Consider the following 18,456-nt stretch of genomic DNA (forward strand, 5'->3'; position numbering starts at 1 on the left):
TTACAGCACTGGAAAGGCGGATATATATAATACAACATTCAATCGTATCACTGTACCTGTCGACGAACCAATAATCTTGATACCCAAAGCAGAGCAAATATCACTGGATAACTCTTCCCTGAGTATCTGTCCTTTGGCTCACGTCATTGAAAAGACTAATTATCAATACTTCAGCCTAAACAGTCGTGATGACAGCGCACTCGCTCTATCATGCAGGAAATGTGACTATAAGTTCTACTCTTTGCAAAGAGGAACGGGGAGAGGATTGAAGGTAGACTCCGGTTTCCAGTGCCTCCCATGCCCGCGAGGCGCAGTATGTGTCCCATACATTAGATCAAAGCCAAACTTTTGGGGATATAAAACAAGTTCGAATCCACTTACGTTAGCTTTCATCATTTGTCCGTTTGGCTACTGCAATTCCCCGCCATCTGACAGCACTGAATACAATGCATGTCAAGGTAAACGTACTGGTTTTATGTGTGGGATGTGTTTATCCGGCTATTCAGAGGCTCTGTGATCAACGAACTGTACTTTAACACACGAATGCAACGACTATTGGTTCTGGATTGTATTTCTAGTGTATGTCTTCTTAATGGCGTCTCTCATCCTCTTCAAACCTCCAATGATAAAATATCCTTTACGACACATTTTTTTGGTTTAAAACGTTTATAGATGGCAGTCGCTTCACAAACTGGCAAACGGCTTTAATTGTACCGTCACGTTGATCTGGCTCCTGAAAAAGACACTGAAGAAAACAATCCATTGCTGTCTTCATCAGAGCAAGCAAAACAAGATAAAAGACAATTTTCGGGTTTATTAGAGATAATCTTTTACTTCTACCAAATATCACAACTGCTTCTCTGGTCGACTTCGCTGACCGAATTCTTTGAAACTGAATTTCTCATGCCCGTCCTTGGCTTCTTCAACTTCCAACCAGGTGTAACAAATCGTGGTTTTGTCTGCCCAAGGTCTGACACCAAAGACAAATGTTACACGACCCCTATTCTCTGTATCTTTCAGCGGAATCGTCGGGGCCGTAAGGGGAATAGCCCAATAACATATACTAGATTAGAACCACAACAATAACTTCTTCGTTTTATAGAAATGTATTAAAAGCTGTGCCTCCGGCTCGTGCTGTTGCCTCTCACACTAACTGCAACTAATGTGACTAATCACTATTCACCGCTTCCTAGTGTCAAGTGTCTAACAATTAAGCATTGTTCATTGTTCCACAATGTTTCAGTGTTCACAATGTTTCATTGTTTAGTTGTGCAACGCCCGGCCGTGCATATACAACATATCTCAGTCATATTGCTTATATAACACAAAGCTTCTTTTTAAAGTTGCTCCGGTCTTCGGAACGCTCGCTGCAATCTTTCTTCTATATGCCTTCCACGTCCTCATTCGTTGCAAACGGAGAGGTTTTCTTTGACCTGACATTTCTCCCTACCTTCAAGCCAGCGTCAAAACAGAGTTCCTTGGCTACGTAACCCTGGCTACTGTCAGTATTTCGCTAATTCACTGTGTCCCCGCTGCAGACAAGCTCAGATGGTTCTACAATGGAAACGTCTGCTGATGTTGCAGATGAAATGCTACAAATGGTGGCAATATGCATCGTTCATTTTCAATGCTATCTTTGTCGTTCCACTCATATTCGTTCTCGCTTGGATTCCGTTCAAACTTTACCATGATAAAATAATCGTCAGAAATTTCCTTCTTTTTGTTGTTTGTCCTGTGTCATTCTTGTTTCAAAGGCTAGTCCGCATCGTTTGTCGATCTGAGCGCCTTGAAAGAGTTGCTTCTAGGTCCATACGCACAGCCAAATGAAACGAGCAAGCGAGGAGCTTTGTATTGGCAGAGCATTTTGATTGCTCGTCGATTTATTTTGGTTGTAATCTTTTGCGTAGTGACCGAGCCATCCATCAGATTATTCTGCATGACGCTTGCTTGCCTTTTCATTCTATGCCTTCATCTTAAAATTAAACCATTTCAAATTCTTTCTCGAAAAACCTCGAGTCCATTTCCTTGATGTCTTTGATAGTTTTACGGCCGTATTCTAAAAGCTCACTCACACTCAAACTCATTGAGTGGGAGATCCTTATCTTCTCATAAAGTTTCAATGGCGGTATTTCCAGCCGAAAAGGGGCTTGATTCTCAGTGATTTACATTATATCTTTCCATCATTGAAAGAAAACTTTCTCATTGACCAGCATTAACAAAATTTATATGCCACACTCAATGAGTGTAAGTGTGAGTGAGCTTTTTGAATACAGGCGTTAGCTCTGATCAACCTGTTTAGGTCCGTATTTTCTAGTTCTCATTAAAATATCGAGGGACCTTTGGTGCCAGTTTTTAAAGCTTTCAAATGGCTGGAAGTTTTTATTTTAGGGATGTTTCCTGCAATTCTTGTTCTTCTTGTATGCTTTGCAATTATTTCGATATTCGCCCGTTTTCTTTTCGTTTGCAGCAGGGCTTGTCTTGAATGTTTCTCCAGACTTTGTCGCAAGAGGTGTTTGCGAAGTGATTCGAATTCTAGTTTTCTGATAAACATTTGTGACAGGAACGATGATGAATAGCAAGACTCTTGTCCTGTGTATTGTAAGATACTTGCAAAGTTAAGTTTAGTTGATAAAGTTGATTTTTTTCTAGCCAATTGGCAATTAACGTAATAAAAAAGCTGCTGTATTGTGACATAAGCGCATTGTTGAAAAGCATGTTTCATAAATGTTTTGGAAAATAATATAAACAGTAAACTTCAAAGGTCTCTTTTTGTTATACTATAGTCTATACGAATTCAGTACGCCTTTTAAAATCGTTTTGATTTTTGAAAAAAATCATGTCTGTGCATCTTTGAGAACGTGACAGAGAACTTGTGTGAAAATATTTATGTTTTTACGTCTTTTGCGAAATTCACAATATAAATAAATGAATAAAGGAGTCAACCAAGTGCCTTAAAATATAAAAAAGAAACTAACGTTTTGGTGCCGTATTGTCAGTAGATTAAGTCCAATGGCTTAGAATAAAATTAAGTCAAGTCATAAAATATTTTACGCAGTTGCCCTGTTATCATATAAAGAGAGTGTACTATCAAATAAGTGAAATAACCCATATTATTCAAGATTTATTGTCTGCTTTGATATTCATGTGCAGTACGCATGCATGGATAAAGTCATGTGTTACAAGCAAAGATCGCCATATTGGTTAAGATACAGTATTGAATCTTTGGTGAAAAGTCAATTTTAAAAAGAATACTGATTCATATAAACTGAAAATAAAATCTTGAATTAATTACGGAACACTTTATTATGAAGGCTTAGACGAAGCAAAAAATAAAATTGAAAATATAGGCGCAAAACGTACTTCCTGTTTGAAAAGGGATTTTTAAATAATTAAAATTATGTTTTGTGATGTCCGGCTTATGATAAATTGTTTTTCTTCACTTTCTTAGAAGCTCTTTGTACAATTGAGCTGTCGGCGGTTGTCGAAAATGCTGCCTTCGCCAATATGTAATCTTCGACACTATCACAAGTTTTTATACAATTTATTCAAATAACACAAAATCCCAATCAGCGCACGGACTGCTCACATCACACTTCACTAACACACACTTCTTTATAACTCACCACGCCCTCGTCTTAAATTTCGATTATGTTTCTGACGTCACGTGCGATTGAAACCCTATATACCCCTATATAATTACGTTATTAATAGCGCCAGTCTCCCACACGGTTATATCACTGTAACTTGGATTGCTCGTTATTGTTTTTTCGATTGTTTTAATCAGAAGATGGCGTTGATCTGGTTAGCAGGATTTTATGCAATCTTAGTATATTCATCTGGTAGGAAGCATATCTTTGTATTTTTAAATGACACTTCGAAATGTGAAGAAATCGAGCTTGTCATTTAAACTTCAAGCTGATGATTAGAGATTTCATACGATTAGACAGAGGACTATAAGATTCGGGACTGAATTCGCTCTTCAATTTGCCGACTAAATTTTATAAAACACGTTCTAGAGTAAAGTGTGATATTCTGTTTACTTAAAATTGGCTCATTTTCTGCCAAATAAATGAGTATTTCTCAAGAAACGGTTTGCAACAGCATTTAACATGCTAAAAAAGCCATTTTTGCAAAAAATCTGCAAGAAAAGAAAGAGGTTTGGCTGATATCAAGTAAATATTCAAATATTAGCAACAAAAATATTGTTTATTGCTATATTCATCTTTTTTATTAAAATTATTATCTATGTATATAGAAGAAGAATATAAATAGCCAAAAACTGATCATTTTGCAAAAGTCAAGATCTCAAAATCAGGCAAGGCTTCGAGATCTCGAAACCAGGCAAAGGCTTCGAGATCTCGAAACCAGGCAAAGGCTTTGAGATCTCAAAACCAGACAAGGCTTCGAGATCTCGAAACCAGGCAAAGGCTTCGAGATCTCGAAACCAGGCAAAGGCTTCGAGATCTCGAAACCAGACAAGGACTTGAGATATTAAAGCATTGGCTGGTTTCAAGTGCCCTAAGGAATGACTATGGTTACTGGTACAGTTACCAAAACATTGGTATGTTAAAATAAATTAATTTTGTATATATAAATATTGCAAGCCATTAATTACAGCTTAAAATTTTTAAATGTATATATGTGATGTTGCTACTCTGAGTCACCAATAGTTCCGAAATATCAACCACTCAAACTGTCTTGACCTTGTAGCTCAGTTGGAAGAGCATTGGACTAGCAAACCAAAGGTCGCGGGTTCGATTCCCACCGTGGTCAAGCTAATTTTTCAGCTTGCCCGGTTGGTGACCAGAGTAGCAACATCACATATATACATTTAATATACACACCTGAGTCTTTGCATTATCACTTTAAAATTTTTAATTAGTTTTGTCTTTGTTGAAAAATTCTCTAATACTTTGCTTAGTATCCTTCTGCAGTTTATCGTTTTCATCAAGTTCAAATGATGCTAAATATATACAGTCCTTTGGCAGCTCATCAATCCAAGGCAAATTATTGTACAACCAAGGAGTCCATTTCTTGTTCCAAGAACCTTTCCAGTAGTGCACCTTGACATTATCTTCATCTTTTTCAACAACTTTGCCAATGACGGGTACCTTTTCATAATTTTCAAGGTTTACTGCCACAAATACCCCAACTGTCACAAACTGCCACAGGTTATCAACTTCTGAGACTGTTTTTGGTCTCACATAAGGGCCAGTGTAAACCTTAAAAAGAATTTGAGAAATTAGTAAATATGAGACTTTACAGTACCTAGTTGATCTGCTGTAGTGTATTGGACACTACTCTCCATTGTCATCAACTCTGATTGCATGCACATTGGCCAGCTACCCTCACTGAGGTTGGTGTGTTTTAACTGTACATAGCCTTAATACTATACCTCTGGAATCTCATTAAACTGAGCATTGACAAGCTCAGCTGCCTTTTCTGTGGCATCTGACATGGGTTTCTGCAAGCACGGTCAAGGATGACAAAGCATGTGGTGTTGCCATTGTGTTTGAAGAACAAGCCTTTAAGATCTTTACTTCGTCTAGCAGACACAAGGAACGCTTCTCCGGAGAGACTTGGTATGTTTCCAAAGCATCTGCAAAGAAGGTGTCCCACCACTCCTTTTGTTCAGTAGAAATGACTCTGGAGTTGTTTAGAAATTTCGGGATATCCTTCTTCAATCTGTCTAAGTCCACATTATCTGGTGAAGATGGCACAAGATCAGGGGCACCTTCTGGGATCTCCAAATCCTATAAAATGATATATTTAAAATATTCAATTAGAGTTTGTTTGTTATACACTTGCGTGATGTTGATGTCAAAATAACAATATTTTCACTTGCTTAACCTTATCTGACAAACTATTCACAATTGTTAATACAATAATAAAATTCCAAGGGCCAAGGGCCCAAGCTAAGATACCCAAATGTGGCCAATGTCGTTAACACGTTAAAATGTCGTTAACTTTAATCACGTAGTTAGGCCGGTTGTATAAAACGTGGTTAGCGTTATCATAGTTAAAACGTAGTTAAAGTTAATCATCCTCAAAAGTATCGTTAACTTCTCAAAACGTAATTAAATATTGCCCCATGAACTTTGGAGGAGCAACAAAACATTAAAATCAACACATACCAAGGTTTTCAGCCGTTAATACGCTTTTATTTTTGCCATTTGGGCTCCAACAGAATATATTTTTGCTTCGGAAGACATGTCGATGCCGAATTGCGATCCTAGCAAAGACTAGCCATCGCCATTTTCATCTGCAACTTGTAGGTTGATTCAAAGGGACCTTTTTATATCAAGGACACCTTTTTCGTTGACTTATTTGGATGTATTTTGAACATTTTCTTTTATTTATTAATATTTCCGATCAAAATATTGTCAACTTTTGTAAATACGAGTCCTCAGTCTTGTTAAAAATCTATAGCAGCGGTCAATATTATGTGATGCTTCATGCTATTTCTAACAGCTGGGAAATTTGCTGTCGCTGTGCAAAAAATCGCTGGCACATAGCAGCATGTTTGTTCGAATTCGAATTTTTAACGAAATTCACAAAGCGAAAGTTTTATTGAGATCTGAATTTCTTTCGGCAGTGATCGAAAAGTTTAAAGTATGGAAAGCTCCTTATTAGCTCACGAACATTACTTCTGCTGTTAAAAATGGACTTTTTAACAGTGGATTTTGTTAAAATGGTGCCGCGAAAGATTCCATGGCTCCAACGAGCGGTTGTATTTTTTTCAACTGCTGTATTTATTTGTGAATGGCATGGAAACTCTCTTGCTTTAGCAGTCTAAATTTACATATTATGTAAATTGGATTCGTGTTGTATTACAAGACGAATTTTCAACTGGCTGGGACTGAATATGGGGGAGTGATAAGTGCATTCAAGTCTTGGGAAGAAGACCCGATGACTTGAACCCGCTTGAACACAACATTGGCGCGCGTGATTTTGACCAAAGTCTCTTGGCTCAACCTTGATTTCTAAAATGAGAAAGAGGTACGTAATATTTTTCTTGCAACCTTTAGTGTCGCTTCTCGTCGATATTTTCCCAGATAATTCCGCATTTTCACGGGAATCGAAAATTTCCATATGCCTAAGCACCTGTGGAGTTTGTGAACCTGAGTCACGGGTATTTACCGAGCAAGCCGGATAGCTCGAAATCTCAACGAAATCTCCAAACTTTTTGCACTATATTTGGCATCCACATCGTTTGTTGTTTAAGATGAACAGCATTTTGTGGATATGAAAATTGCCCTTCCCAATGAAATCGTGGATTGTACTTGATATATTGAGTATTTGCGTGCTTTTTAGTTTGAGAGTTCATGCCTGATTGAATATAGTACAGTAAAGGTCCGCTTATGTACATGTAACATGCACACAATCTGGAAACATGGTCAGTGTTACAGTATTTCATATTGTTGCATGATGTTTGCTGTGGTACACTCAGCCTGACCTCAACTTCTACCCCAACAGACCATACATGTTGTTATTTTAGTCATGTATTTTTATTTTATTTTTATACATTCTAGTCATGGGCATCAAAAGATTTAGAGCAGTTTCTAAGGATGATGAGAACCATCAACTTCAGGCATAACGTCGAACAGACAAGATTTGTCATCTTCCCGGGAGAGACTCCTAACATGTCAGTTCTTGTGACAGTCCTAGAGTCCATGGGCATTGAATGGGACATTGCATATTATCATTGCAATCCTGTAGTACTACAAGGTATGTGTAATATTAAAACTGTTATATATCGTGTGCATCATTCCCTTGTGCAGTGATTTTTTTAATTTTCATACTTATGAAATCACAAAGAAAGAAGAATGGTTGTATAAAGAGAAAGTTATGAAGTTTTATGCATCACATGCTTTCTCCAGTATAACCTAAAATGCTAGCATATCAGTAAGGTGCTCCATGCCATCAGACCTTGAATGCCATACAACCTCATACTGTGAGCATTCATAATTTGTGTTGTTTCTTGCAGAGAGCTGTTCCTTGACAAAGTCAACACACCCTCTCATTTTGACAAAAACATGTCAACCAATCAAAGGAGATGACCTATTCACGCAGTCTGCAGATGAGTTCTTTGCAGAAAAAGACACTGGAATCACCCACCAAAGGCAATTTAAGCCAGTTAAATTGTATGTAAAATTGCTAAACCTTTTTGTACAGGACAAAACTCTATATGTAGTTGATGCCTGCGGAGGTTCAGGATCATATGTGCCTTAGCTTGCCAAGAACTTGGTGTAAAATGCCTAGTTCTTGACAGGTCTGCTATTAAAGTGAGATTAATCCAGCAGAGGGAGGGCTAAATAAATCAGGTAAACCCAGCAAATACAGTATGTACCTGACAGTAGTGATCTTAATATGTTGTTTTTTTTGAAAGTGTGTATGGTAGAGTTGCTGTTCATTGCCGTACCAGCTTCTATGTTAAGCTCAAGAATGTATTTTATTAATGTAATTTATTTAATTAATTAATTATATGATTAATTGAACAATTTCCTAACAGTTAATATTGTATTGTTATATTGTAATTATTATATTGTTATTATATCATAATATTGTATATTTCTCTAAATCAGGCAAGGCTTCGAGATCTCGAAACCAGGCAAAGGCTTCGAGATCTCGAAACCAGGCAAAGGCTTCGAGATCTCGAAACCAGACAAGGCTTCGAGATCTCGAAACCAGGCAAAGGCTTCAAGATCTCCAAACCAGGCAAAGGCTTCGAGATCTCGAAACCAGGCAAGGCTTTCGAGATCTCGAAACCAGAAAAGGTTTGCTTTGTGATATTGGACATGCTGTAAATCAATTTTCCATTATAATTGTGGCAAATTTGCCAAATACCACACTGTGCTGAATCAATCTTCATTTTAGTGGCAAAATACCTCAAAATAGCAAGATGATTAATGTATCTGCCACGTATTTAAATAAAATGTGTTTCATTAACTGTTTTTATCATGTATTATTATATGGCCTGCTAAATGATGAGATTTTTTATAATTTATCAATAGACAATTGGTACAGTTTATGCAATTTGGGGTGATTTTACATCATATTGACCACTAACAGCTAGCATTGTATTTTTTTGTGGAAATTAAAAAAAATAGCAAAACCTTCAATATTTAGAACTTAGAGAAAAATTGATAAAACGTCCCAAGTTAGCAATGCAAACATTCTTGTTTTGTAAATTTTACACGTTCTGATCAAATTCAACAACAAAATGTTTTTTTTCTTGCTGTATTTGGCTTTAATGTGGCATTTTGTTAAGAAATGCACTAAACAGAATATCACACTTTACTCTGGAACGTGTTATAAATAAGCGTGCAAAAATCTAGCATGCATTTTAAATGGTTACAAAAGCGAGACGGACGACGATGGGAAGAGTATATATTAGGTGCATGAATAAAAGCAAGGCTTCACATAATATGTAGGAACTATGCATGCGTTAGGATGCATGAACTATACAATGTTATAATTATATTTTCTGACAACAATACTACAATAAAAATGATAGTATTGCACTTGGACAATGGAATGAATGCTTTAGACATCAAAGACAAATAAACCATAGAGCGACACCTGTGTGGCTCAAGAATAGCGATTGGCTATTCGAGGAAGCAAAAGTGTTGACATGGTGACATTTGTTAAAAAAACTATTGCGCGATAGAATTTTGTAACTTTCCTATTTTGTAGCAGTTTCATTCCCCAATTGGATGGTGTGCGTGGCTCACTTTGCCCAGTTCAATTACTGCAGATGCTAACCGTATAGTCTACCAGTATGCGTATTACCAAATAATTAGCTGCCTGCAGCACGCAATGGCTTTAATCCTTATAATGGTTTTAATAGCTACATATGAAAGTACATTCTATCGAAGGCAGGCAAAGACGGCCTAATATCAAAGCGAGAACTTTCAATATCACACTATTTCAATTAAGCGTCTATATCACGTTTATACAACTTTGTAATTAATGCGTACAAAAGAAGTATATCTTTCAATAATGTATTATCGAAAAAGACACGCGCGGTGATGCCGGCACTGGTGATTTGCCAGCTTGCATTGCCAGAAAAATAATTCTAGCATAATCACCTGGGTACTGCGGTAGGCCCTAACTGAACCCTGGTGTTTTTCGCAATTATAAATCTATTTCAAGTGCACGTGAGAGGGTATAACTATATGACCATTAGCATCAGCTATGAGCGCAATTAAATCATATACGTAATTAGGATTAATTTCTTACTATTGTTAATGACGAATCCAGTAAGTGTAAGGCGAATAATATTCTTGCCAAATATTCCGTAGAACGTTGTTGGTAATAGGTAACATATTTAACATTTATACTTGATGTTTTGCTAGCAAAAATACAGCATATCATGCATGCCTTTATTACAATTTGCGCAAACTTGTGATAATAAGTATTATTAAATGAGTATTAATTATGCTTACAAACCCTGATTTTCGGTTAAAAATCAAGGGAGGTTTACCAGTTCAACCAAAAGTTAGTAGCATGATTTGTAGTGAGATGTTGTAAATAGTTTTGTTGAGAAAACGTGTTTATTATAATGTATTATAAAAGTAGTTAATATAAAAGAAAGGTTATAAAACAAAGGCTGGAAAGGAATTGTGTAGTAATTATTTTATATAACTTGAATAGAAACAAAACGCTCGTGGATGATTTTGATGCGTGTAAGCAAAATTGGCGGATGTTTTTACGATAAATTGTTGTCCAATTCTTCTCTGACTAATTTGGTTTTGAAAAACTATGAAAATTTGCGAAAAACCTCGTAAAACTCCAGTCAAAGCTTCCTTGTTGAAACCTGCTTGCACAGCAAAAATGCTGGAAACTTCATGTAAATACTGGTATAAACTGCTGAATCTGCTATATATCTCGTATATTACACCAAGTATCGGCGACATTTCCTGAATCAAAATGGCGTCGGTGTATTGCAAAACATGCAAATGCACTGATTTTTCGAAGATGAAATGCTCGAAAACTGCAGGTTTATGAAGGTGAAAACAGGTAAATTTAGACTTTCTATAATTTATGCTAATTTTCTATCGTGTTTTCAAGTAGTGCCCGAAGGGGGGCGACGAAACTGAACGATAATCGGCCACAGAATACGGTCTATTATTTATAATCTCTATGGGTCTATCCCTTCCTCGCAAAAGACATTTCTTATAATGACGTCAAACCCGGAAAGTTTGATGTTACACGAAATTTGACTCTTATTATTTAATCCTAAGTTTTAATTTTCAATTTGAAATGTGTGCATACCGTTTGGTTAACTCCCATTGAAGTTCGTCTAGGGAAATCATATGGATAAAATTAAGTCTATTTATAGAGTTTACATAAGGTAGCTACGGCTTGAAGATTTTAATATGCTATTTTGAATCTACTAATCTAATCTATTGACTAACATGCAATTACATTTTCCATCTAAAAACAGTATTATAGTGCCTTATTTTTGTATATAATGGCCATAGTGTCTTTATATATACTGGCCATTTTGTTGTGTTTGATTGATTAACAATATGCATCAATTCATAATGTTGAACATTGTCTAGCCGTAATAGAACACTTAAAGGTGTTTCACATTATCCCGCTAGTTATAGAAACACGCGTGAAAGTTTGAAAAAACGAGAAATAATCAATGGGAAATCGAGCCCGTATGGCGAGTTTTCCATGTTATTTCGAGTTCTCCCAAACTCCCACAAGTGTCTCTGTAACTGTATATAGAAACAAAGGAAAAATGTTTTCTATTTCTTTTATAATATTATAACTCAGTAAAAAGATTTTGTACAAATATTATAATTCCATTCAATTACAAATTCTCATTACATTACCTCGCTTCTCAAGCGGCGGGAAAAGTCCCTTGTTCAGTCTATATAGTTCTAGAAACACGCTTCTCAACCAATCAGCATGCGCGTACCATAAATGTTATATTATAAACACACCTGGCAGTCGTGTAGTAAGCCCGAAAATACTATGAGGTTGATCTCATTCGTTGAGGCTTTTGGAGCAAGGGTTATGGTGATCATATTTTACGGTGATTATTATTGTTTTCGTGCAGATTTTTTTTATAACTAAACCCACTTAATGCATAATATCAACATTTTAATTTTAGCGCGTTTCAAATGCATGCTCATGTAGCTTTAAAGCGTTGTATTACCCCAATCAAAGGGGTACATAGCATAATTATACACAAGTTATATTGAGGTTCTTTGATAATACTGTTTGGCTTTAAAAACTCAATTAGTACACGCTTGTTGATTAGGCTAATATCTACGACAACAGTACAGGCATGGAAGATTGCAAGATATTACACTATCTGCATACCCGTGTTGTTATTCACGTGTACCATACATGCACGTTCATGTCGTTAACTCCATTCCTTAACCTGTATATAAAACTATGTTTCACTTTGTCTGAAAATGTCTGGCATGACTACTTGAACCAATGGCACGTATATATCTTGCATAGTTCCAAAGTTAATGGTGTACCCACAAACCATTCACTATTCATAAGACTCAGCCTACTTTTTTATTGATCTGCACGTGTTCTTGATTAAACCATTGCACAGGATGTTATAACAGCTCTTCTACCAGCCGTCTGCCGTTGTCATCTTATTTTCAAAACATTTTGTGTTGTCTAAAGACCACAATTTCTACTCCACCCCTGCATTTAGATATTTCGATCTGGAAAGGTAAACAGGGCATGGTTTTGCCTTCAGGAAGATTCAGGGTTCTCCCGCGTTGCTTAGAAATGTCTCAGAACAGCTTAATCAACAAACGAATGATGTTTGATTATGACATCTCGCATCAAAAAGGTTTAAGACTTTGCAAAAACTTTATACCACACTGATATAATTAATATCTATGACAACACTATATATACTTAGCATTAAAAGTGGTATAACAACTGCCTAAAATACACAAAACACTTCTCGACGTTTCGACCTGAGGGCCTTCGTCAGGAGAGTTAGTATTGAACTAATAGTTAAGCAACATTTGATGCTAGTTATTTAAAGACGCTGCTCAATTTAAACGCGCTATACAGTCCTAGCGGTCATTATAAAAAGCGCTCAAAAGCGTCTCGTTGATTAAATCGCCCGACAACCTCGAAAGGAGAAGACAGCAAGTTCGTTGAAGAAATTAAGGCAAAGTAAGTTAATTGATTATTAGTTCATGCATGCATACTATTTCACTCTTCATTCTTCAACCTTTTCTTGCGACTAAGACTGTTCAAAATTATGATAGAAACCCTTGCTTGGTTTATGATTTGACCTTGCATGGCTTAGAAAAAGCTTTTACGATCACTTATCAAAGATTTCACCATCATATTCGATAGAAGTTATGATTGAAATGTTTACTGTTTTTCTACGGGCATCCCAAAGCAGCACAGTCATATATAGCTATCGCTAAACTGGGAGCTCCCTTCTCATGCACGCGGTTAAAATATTCTTGTAATTGACAGGATATGTGTTATTGGGTAATGCGATAAAGTTTCTGTCTTTAACAAAATATCTGCGGACAGAAATTCGTAAGCAGAAATCAATTGAGTGCAACGTAATCTTTCGAACAGGGTGCTGACAAAATAACATTCTATACGTATACTTTCACCGAAATTTGCAGTAAAGAATACTGTAGAACTGTAGAGTACAAAGTACGAAAACGCTAAAACATAACCATAGGTATTTGTAGGTCGGTTCTAGTTTATCTTGATTTTACCAGAACAAAATTTTCGATTTGTGGTCTTCCTATACATTTCCGAGCCAATGTTTTAGCCATTTATCACGTTGAATACGTTTGTAGAGATGCAGAGTTCACATCTATACAGGAACTTCGATATGTCTTGATTTACAAAAGAACAACCAGAGCAAATTGTAAATATTCGATGATTTTCCCGGCTAAGATTTTGCGGAATTTAGGAATGCGCAGTACACTTTATAGAGCAGAAATGAAAGGTAGTTCAACAAATATGAAAATTTCTACGCCGATAAGCATATTCCGCGATTTCTGCATGGCCATGTTAAGCCGTTCTCCTTGGTATATATAGCCGACCTGCGCAAATTTTTCAGAATATCCAGCAAACTATTGGAAGACTTTGCAATATGAAATGAGACGAAAAGAAAATATGTTCGCATTGACGGAATTTTAAAATGTAAGAAAGATGCAATATTAACAGATCTGCTAATTTTTATTTTCATGCACAATTGATCAGATGCACATAAACAGCTCACCTGATTTTTATAATTACTAAATTTAAACCAGGAGGGGGCAGACTAACTAGATTTGGGCTGCTTTGGTTGAACAATTGGATATCTATGGTCACACTGGATAGATTTTCAATTATATACATGCTTCTGTAGCTCTATAGCGACTGGTTAAAATGGGATTCAAATATGCAGTATCGCTTTTGTTCCTGTTCTTTGTAATGATAAATGTTCATGGAATTAAACAAGGCCGCTTTGGCGGTCTGTACAAAGACCAAGAAAAACAAGTTGATGCTGAAAAAGGTGAGCATCATCTCTTTGCATAGTTGCTGCGTCTGTATAATGGACAACTTCTATTGGGCAGGGATGTCAGAGTATTAGAATCTTTATTTTTATTCCTTGCATGGAGTAGTGGAAAAATACTTAACTGATTTCACTAAAAGAAAAGTGAAAAAAGAAAAAAGCGCGCCAAACCAGAACCCCGTAACAGGATATACAAGCAAGACATGCAGTATGCAGTTCATGAGTATCTTGAATTTCATTTTTTTGGTTTAAATGGTGAAAGTTTTTTTATTGAAATTAAGGTATAGAATAATTGCGTTCTTTATGACAGGCAGTTGACCTAGTACGGATTTTCTGGAAATGAATAACCCGTGGCAAGCATTTATTGACATGATGGAGTTTCATCATGAATATTAATAAATGTTTTTGATATAAAACAAAGTGCAATATATCGAAGTTATCATAATTTCATAAATCCATTCTGCGCAATATGCCTTGACTAATGAATATATAGAATGTAACGCCATGAAACGAAAGGACATCTTTGTACCGGTATCCGAAAAGTTAATTGAATAACTCAATAAAACTCACAATTTTTTATAGAACAAAGTCGTTTTTCGTGTGGCCATGGACCACTTTTAACTGGTTTTTGCCATGCCGGTCCATGTCCATCCCATTTATTTAATTGCGGATGGAAGGACTGCATAGAATCGGGCCAACCGTTTTCAAACTGCTGCTGCTCTTTCGAGTGAATCATGCATAAATAGGTACGGTGGTCTACACTGGATTTTTTTTTCAAAATCCATATTTTGGAAATAGCATTATGGATACAGCATATTTCCATAGTATATATTATATGTGGTGAGGTGAAGGAAAATTTTGATTGTTACAACGTTAACTAACGCTGAATAGATTTTAAGTGCTATGAAGGAAGTGCATCATTTATAGACTAGCCTTTTTTTGTAGTAAGAAAAGTTAGGTAAATATCTTCTGGACATAGGCTGACGTTGAAAATCATACTCTTAATAGGAAGAATAATTTATTTGCTTTCTATTCAACACGCTGTAGCTTAGAGAGTGTAAAAAATATATGCTTGTTTATTTGCAAGATTCGGTAAAATAAGATTTGGTCATCTCAAATAAGATATATCACACTCGGTGGGCTGGGCGGTTTCTATTACAATTGATGCGGAATTGCAAATCTTGTTCAGTAAATGCTGTTTTGATGAAATCAGTGTTAGTGGAGTAATTGACAGTCAGTCTGCTTAATTGTACCAGGGTTCATGAAGCAGCGAAAACCACGGCATAGCGTAAAACTGACTTTATTATAAGATCCTTTGGTTTAACGGCTACCTATTTCACACAATTTTTTCATTAATAATTTAAAATAATTTATTACTTATATAGCGCAAATTAACATGCATTGATATGATCAAATGCATTCATTTGGTAGTTTATCCATTTTGCTCTGTGTTATATCAGAACAGCACAATTTGGAAAATTTGAATTTAAAGGATAATATAACTTTATGTGCGAAAATATAACTGGGGCCTAGTGTACACTAAAATAGCAAGTTTTTGGCTTTGCGACTGTCGCCAATCGTGCAATGTTAAGAAACAGGCCTAGACTATTCAATGTAACCTTCCATATAAACACGATCAGTAGAATAGAAATTTCTATACTTAGTAAATTGTCAGTTGATCAAAAACAGCTAATGAAATAACAATAGTTGCATATTGTAGGTATTCTATAATAAAATAAAATGATTCTTATTTTTGTATCACTATCACCTTCTTTTTTAGCCAAAGCGTGCATAGAGTCGTGAAGAAAAACAGACTATAGTAGTGTAGGATGATTAGTTAAAACATAAGTTGCATGACAAAAAGGGCAGGTATTGTAAACTAGATGAAAAGTATAAGCACAGTTAATTGCTGAATGTAAGCATTGAAGTAATACATGTTCTCACGACATACTGTTTGTGTTTCTTTTTTACCTTGACTGCTCAATGATTGAAGTATGTTATACTACATGGCCAGAAATGCAGGCAGGCAAGCGGTGAGGTATGCGGGCCCATGCAGTTCAGTTTTTCAGTGCATTATTGAGATCAGTGTCGCTTGTATTATAGCAAAGGCTAAAAGAAAATAATGGCGTCCAAAAATCACTTTTTGAACTTCATCGCGTTGGGGAACACATTTACGCGTATTTTTATGCTTCTAAAATGCGATGTGCATAAAGCAATCTTTACGAACCATCTTGGGCGTGAATATTTACCAATGCATGCACACAACAAGCAAAATTGGAGCAGTAAGGTACGTAATATGCCCGAAGTATATACTTTTTTCACACAATTTCAATTCTGGAAAATTAATATTCTTTTCCGGGCGAACATACTTGGGCATCTCATGAGTTACCCTCAATTTTCAGTGTTCAAAGATCGATAAAATTGATGCATTTTTGGATCGTGGACAAAAATGACTTCTTTGTCGTGGGTAATATAAAAAGCAAATTTGAATGATTCTCCCCTCATTTCGTAAGCGCGACGCGATATTGAGTTTCTAAATAAGTGCTATGGTCACGCACGCTTGGCGGCCATATTGACCTGCTTTGCCCCTTAGACTCGTTAGAGCTTTATGCATGTAGTTTTTGGTACAATTAATTATGTAGTTCTGGCCAAAGACTCTGGTATCCTCAGGGGTCGTGGATCCCCATGTTTGACTTCCTCACGGGATTAGCAGCTGCTCCCCAGTGTTGAACTTCGCCCAAGAGGGGTCATAGCTCCCCAGATATGTATCCTAAATGGCCGAAAGGATCGTTGATCCCCATAATGGTCATTGTTGGACCAGGAACTGGTCCCTAACCGCTGCTAATCTTATTTTTTGTTGTTGTTGTTGTTGTTGTTGTTAGGGGGCGACGCTCTTTAAAAAAAACCCTAAGGCTCTATCATTACTTGTTTGATCGGAATGAAACTTGGCACAATTATTCTAAGCAATTATCGTATCGATTGACGGGGTTCGAATTTTTACTTTTGACCTTTGAAGCAAGTTACAAGCAATTCTTGATATATTTGCAGCAAATAATATATACATATCATTAATATTCAGCCTATATATAAGTAAACGCAAACAATTAGAAATACGTTGTCCTCTCCTTTGTTATAAATACAATGCAGTTCAGAAATAAAACTCGGTTACGCAGTTTCTGGTCCACTATAGTACGATCGTACTTGTTTACTTAAGTATAGACAAGAATTCGTGTAGATTTATGCGAGTCTATGGAGTAGAGGGTGACCTTTGGGAGCACTCTATTACCCAGAATCAGTGTTTATTTACAAAAAAATACACTGAACATAATGTTTTCATTAGCTATATGAAGCAAGGTAGAATAGTTCAAAGTTGGGTACTGTTGTACCCGATGTTCTCAAGATGGGCTGTTAGGCAGTCCTCAATGTAACAATATCTACATGAATTTATGTAATCTATTTATTTATCTATTTATTTATTATTATTATTTTTTTCATTTTTTTATTTTCTCCGTGGTTTTATACAAATCAGCAAATTGGTGAAAAAACGCGAAGATGGATGAAAAAGTTTAACATAAATTACCTCTTTGATTTTAAGATATACAATGCGTCGGATCTGTTTTGATAATGCCACAATGTTAACAACATGTCATGCCGGTGAGCCCGTATTGGTTAGGCTGTACTGTTTCTGGCAGCGACCGTTGCTAATTGCCTGCTTTCTAATTGCTTGGAGCTTACGCGTGCAGGATCACGCGGTGTCACGTTTGGTTCTGCAGTAAACAGGTTAGATGGAAAGACTTGCACCGCCTATCGACAGGAATAAACTTGCTCATTAGTAATCTCACAGTGATTCACAATGCATCTAACCGAATGCCTACCAAACTAACTATATTCATGCCCGACGGGGATTGGTAGGGATGGTCCATACCGGATAGAGTGTG

At 36.3% G+C, this 18,456-nt stretch overlaps 2 protein-coding genes, 1 long non-coding RNA gene and 1 other non-coding gene across 5 annotated transcripts; 3 read left to right on the plus strand and 1 right to left on the minus strand.

The window, feature by feature from the left end:
- The first annotated feature begins 4,700 nt into the window (after nt 1-4,700).
- Nucleotides 4,701-4,773, plus strand: Trnaa-agc. The gene has a single exon. It is a non-coding gene; the product is annotated as a tRNA-Ala (tRNA).
- A 76-nt stretch (nt 4,774-4,849) lies between these two features.
- LOC114532975 lies at nt 4,850-6,393 on the minus strand. The gene is made up of 3 exons (XM_028554557.1): nt 6,135-6,393; nt 5,396-5,753; nt 4,850-5,222 (listed from the first exon to the last, which is right to left on the minus strand). Exons 2-3 carry the CDS (start codon nt 5,456-5,458, stop codon nt 4,875-4,877), a joined length of 411 nt encoding a protein of 136 aa, XP_028410358.1. The 5' UTR covers nt 5,459-5,753; nt 6,135-6,393; the 3' UTR covers nt 4,850-4,874.
- Nucleotides 6,394-6,502: 109 nt separating this feature from the next.
- LOC114532976 lies at nt 6,503-8,501 on the plus strand. 2 transcript variants are annotated; one of them, XR_003688014.1, is made up of 3 exons: nt 6,503-6,999; nt 7,533-7,728; nt 7,988-8,501. XR_003688014.1 is itself a non-coding variant. In XM_028554558.1 (2 exons), exons 1-2 carry the CDS (start codon nt 7,569-7,571, stop codon nt 8,230-8,232), a joined length of 405 nt encoding a protein of 134 aa, XP_028410359.1. In that variant the 5' UTR covers nt 7,007-7,568; the 3' UTR covers nt 8,233-8,501. The 2 variants fall into 2 exon arrangements, 1 of the variants encoding a protein (XP_028410359.1); XM_028554558.1 differs by lacking the exon at nt 6,503-6,999 and having other exon boundaries at nt 7,007-7,728.
- A 4,563-nt stretch (nt 8,502-13,064) lies between these two features.
- LOC114532950 lies at nt 13,065-16,439 on the plus strand. The gene is made up of 4 exons (XR_003688002.1): nt 13,065-13,164; nt 14,372-14,518; nt 15,101-15,264; nt 16,299-16,439. It is a non-coding gene; the product is annotated as an uncharacterized LOC114532950 (long non-coding RNA).
- The last annotated feature ends 2,017 nt before the right edge of the window (nt 16,440-18,456 follow it).

This window comes from Dendronephthya gigantea, unplaced genomic scaffold (assembly GCF_004324835.1).
Source record: "Dendronephthya gigantea isolate DGI-Jeju-01 unplaced genomic scaffold, DenGig_1.0 000082F, whole genome shotgun sequence".
NCBI classification, from domain to species: Eukaryota; Metazoa; Cnidaria; class Anthozoa; order Malacalcyonacea; family Nephtheidae; genus Dendronephthya; species Dendronephthya gigantea.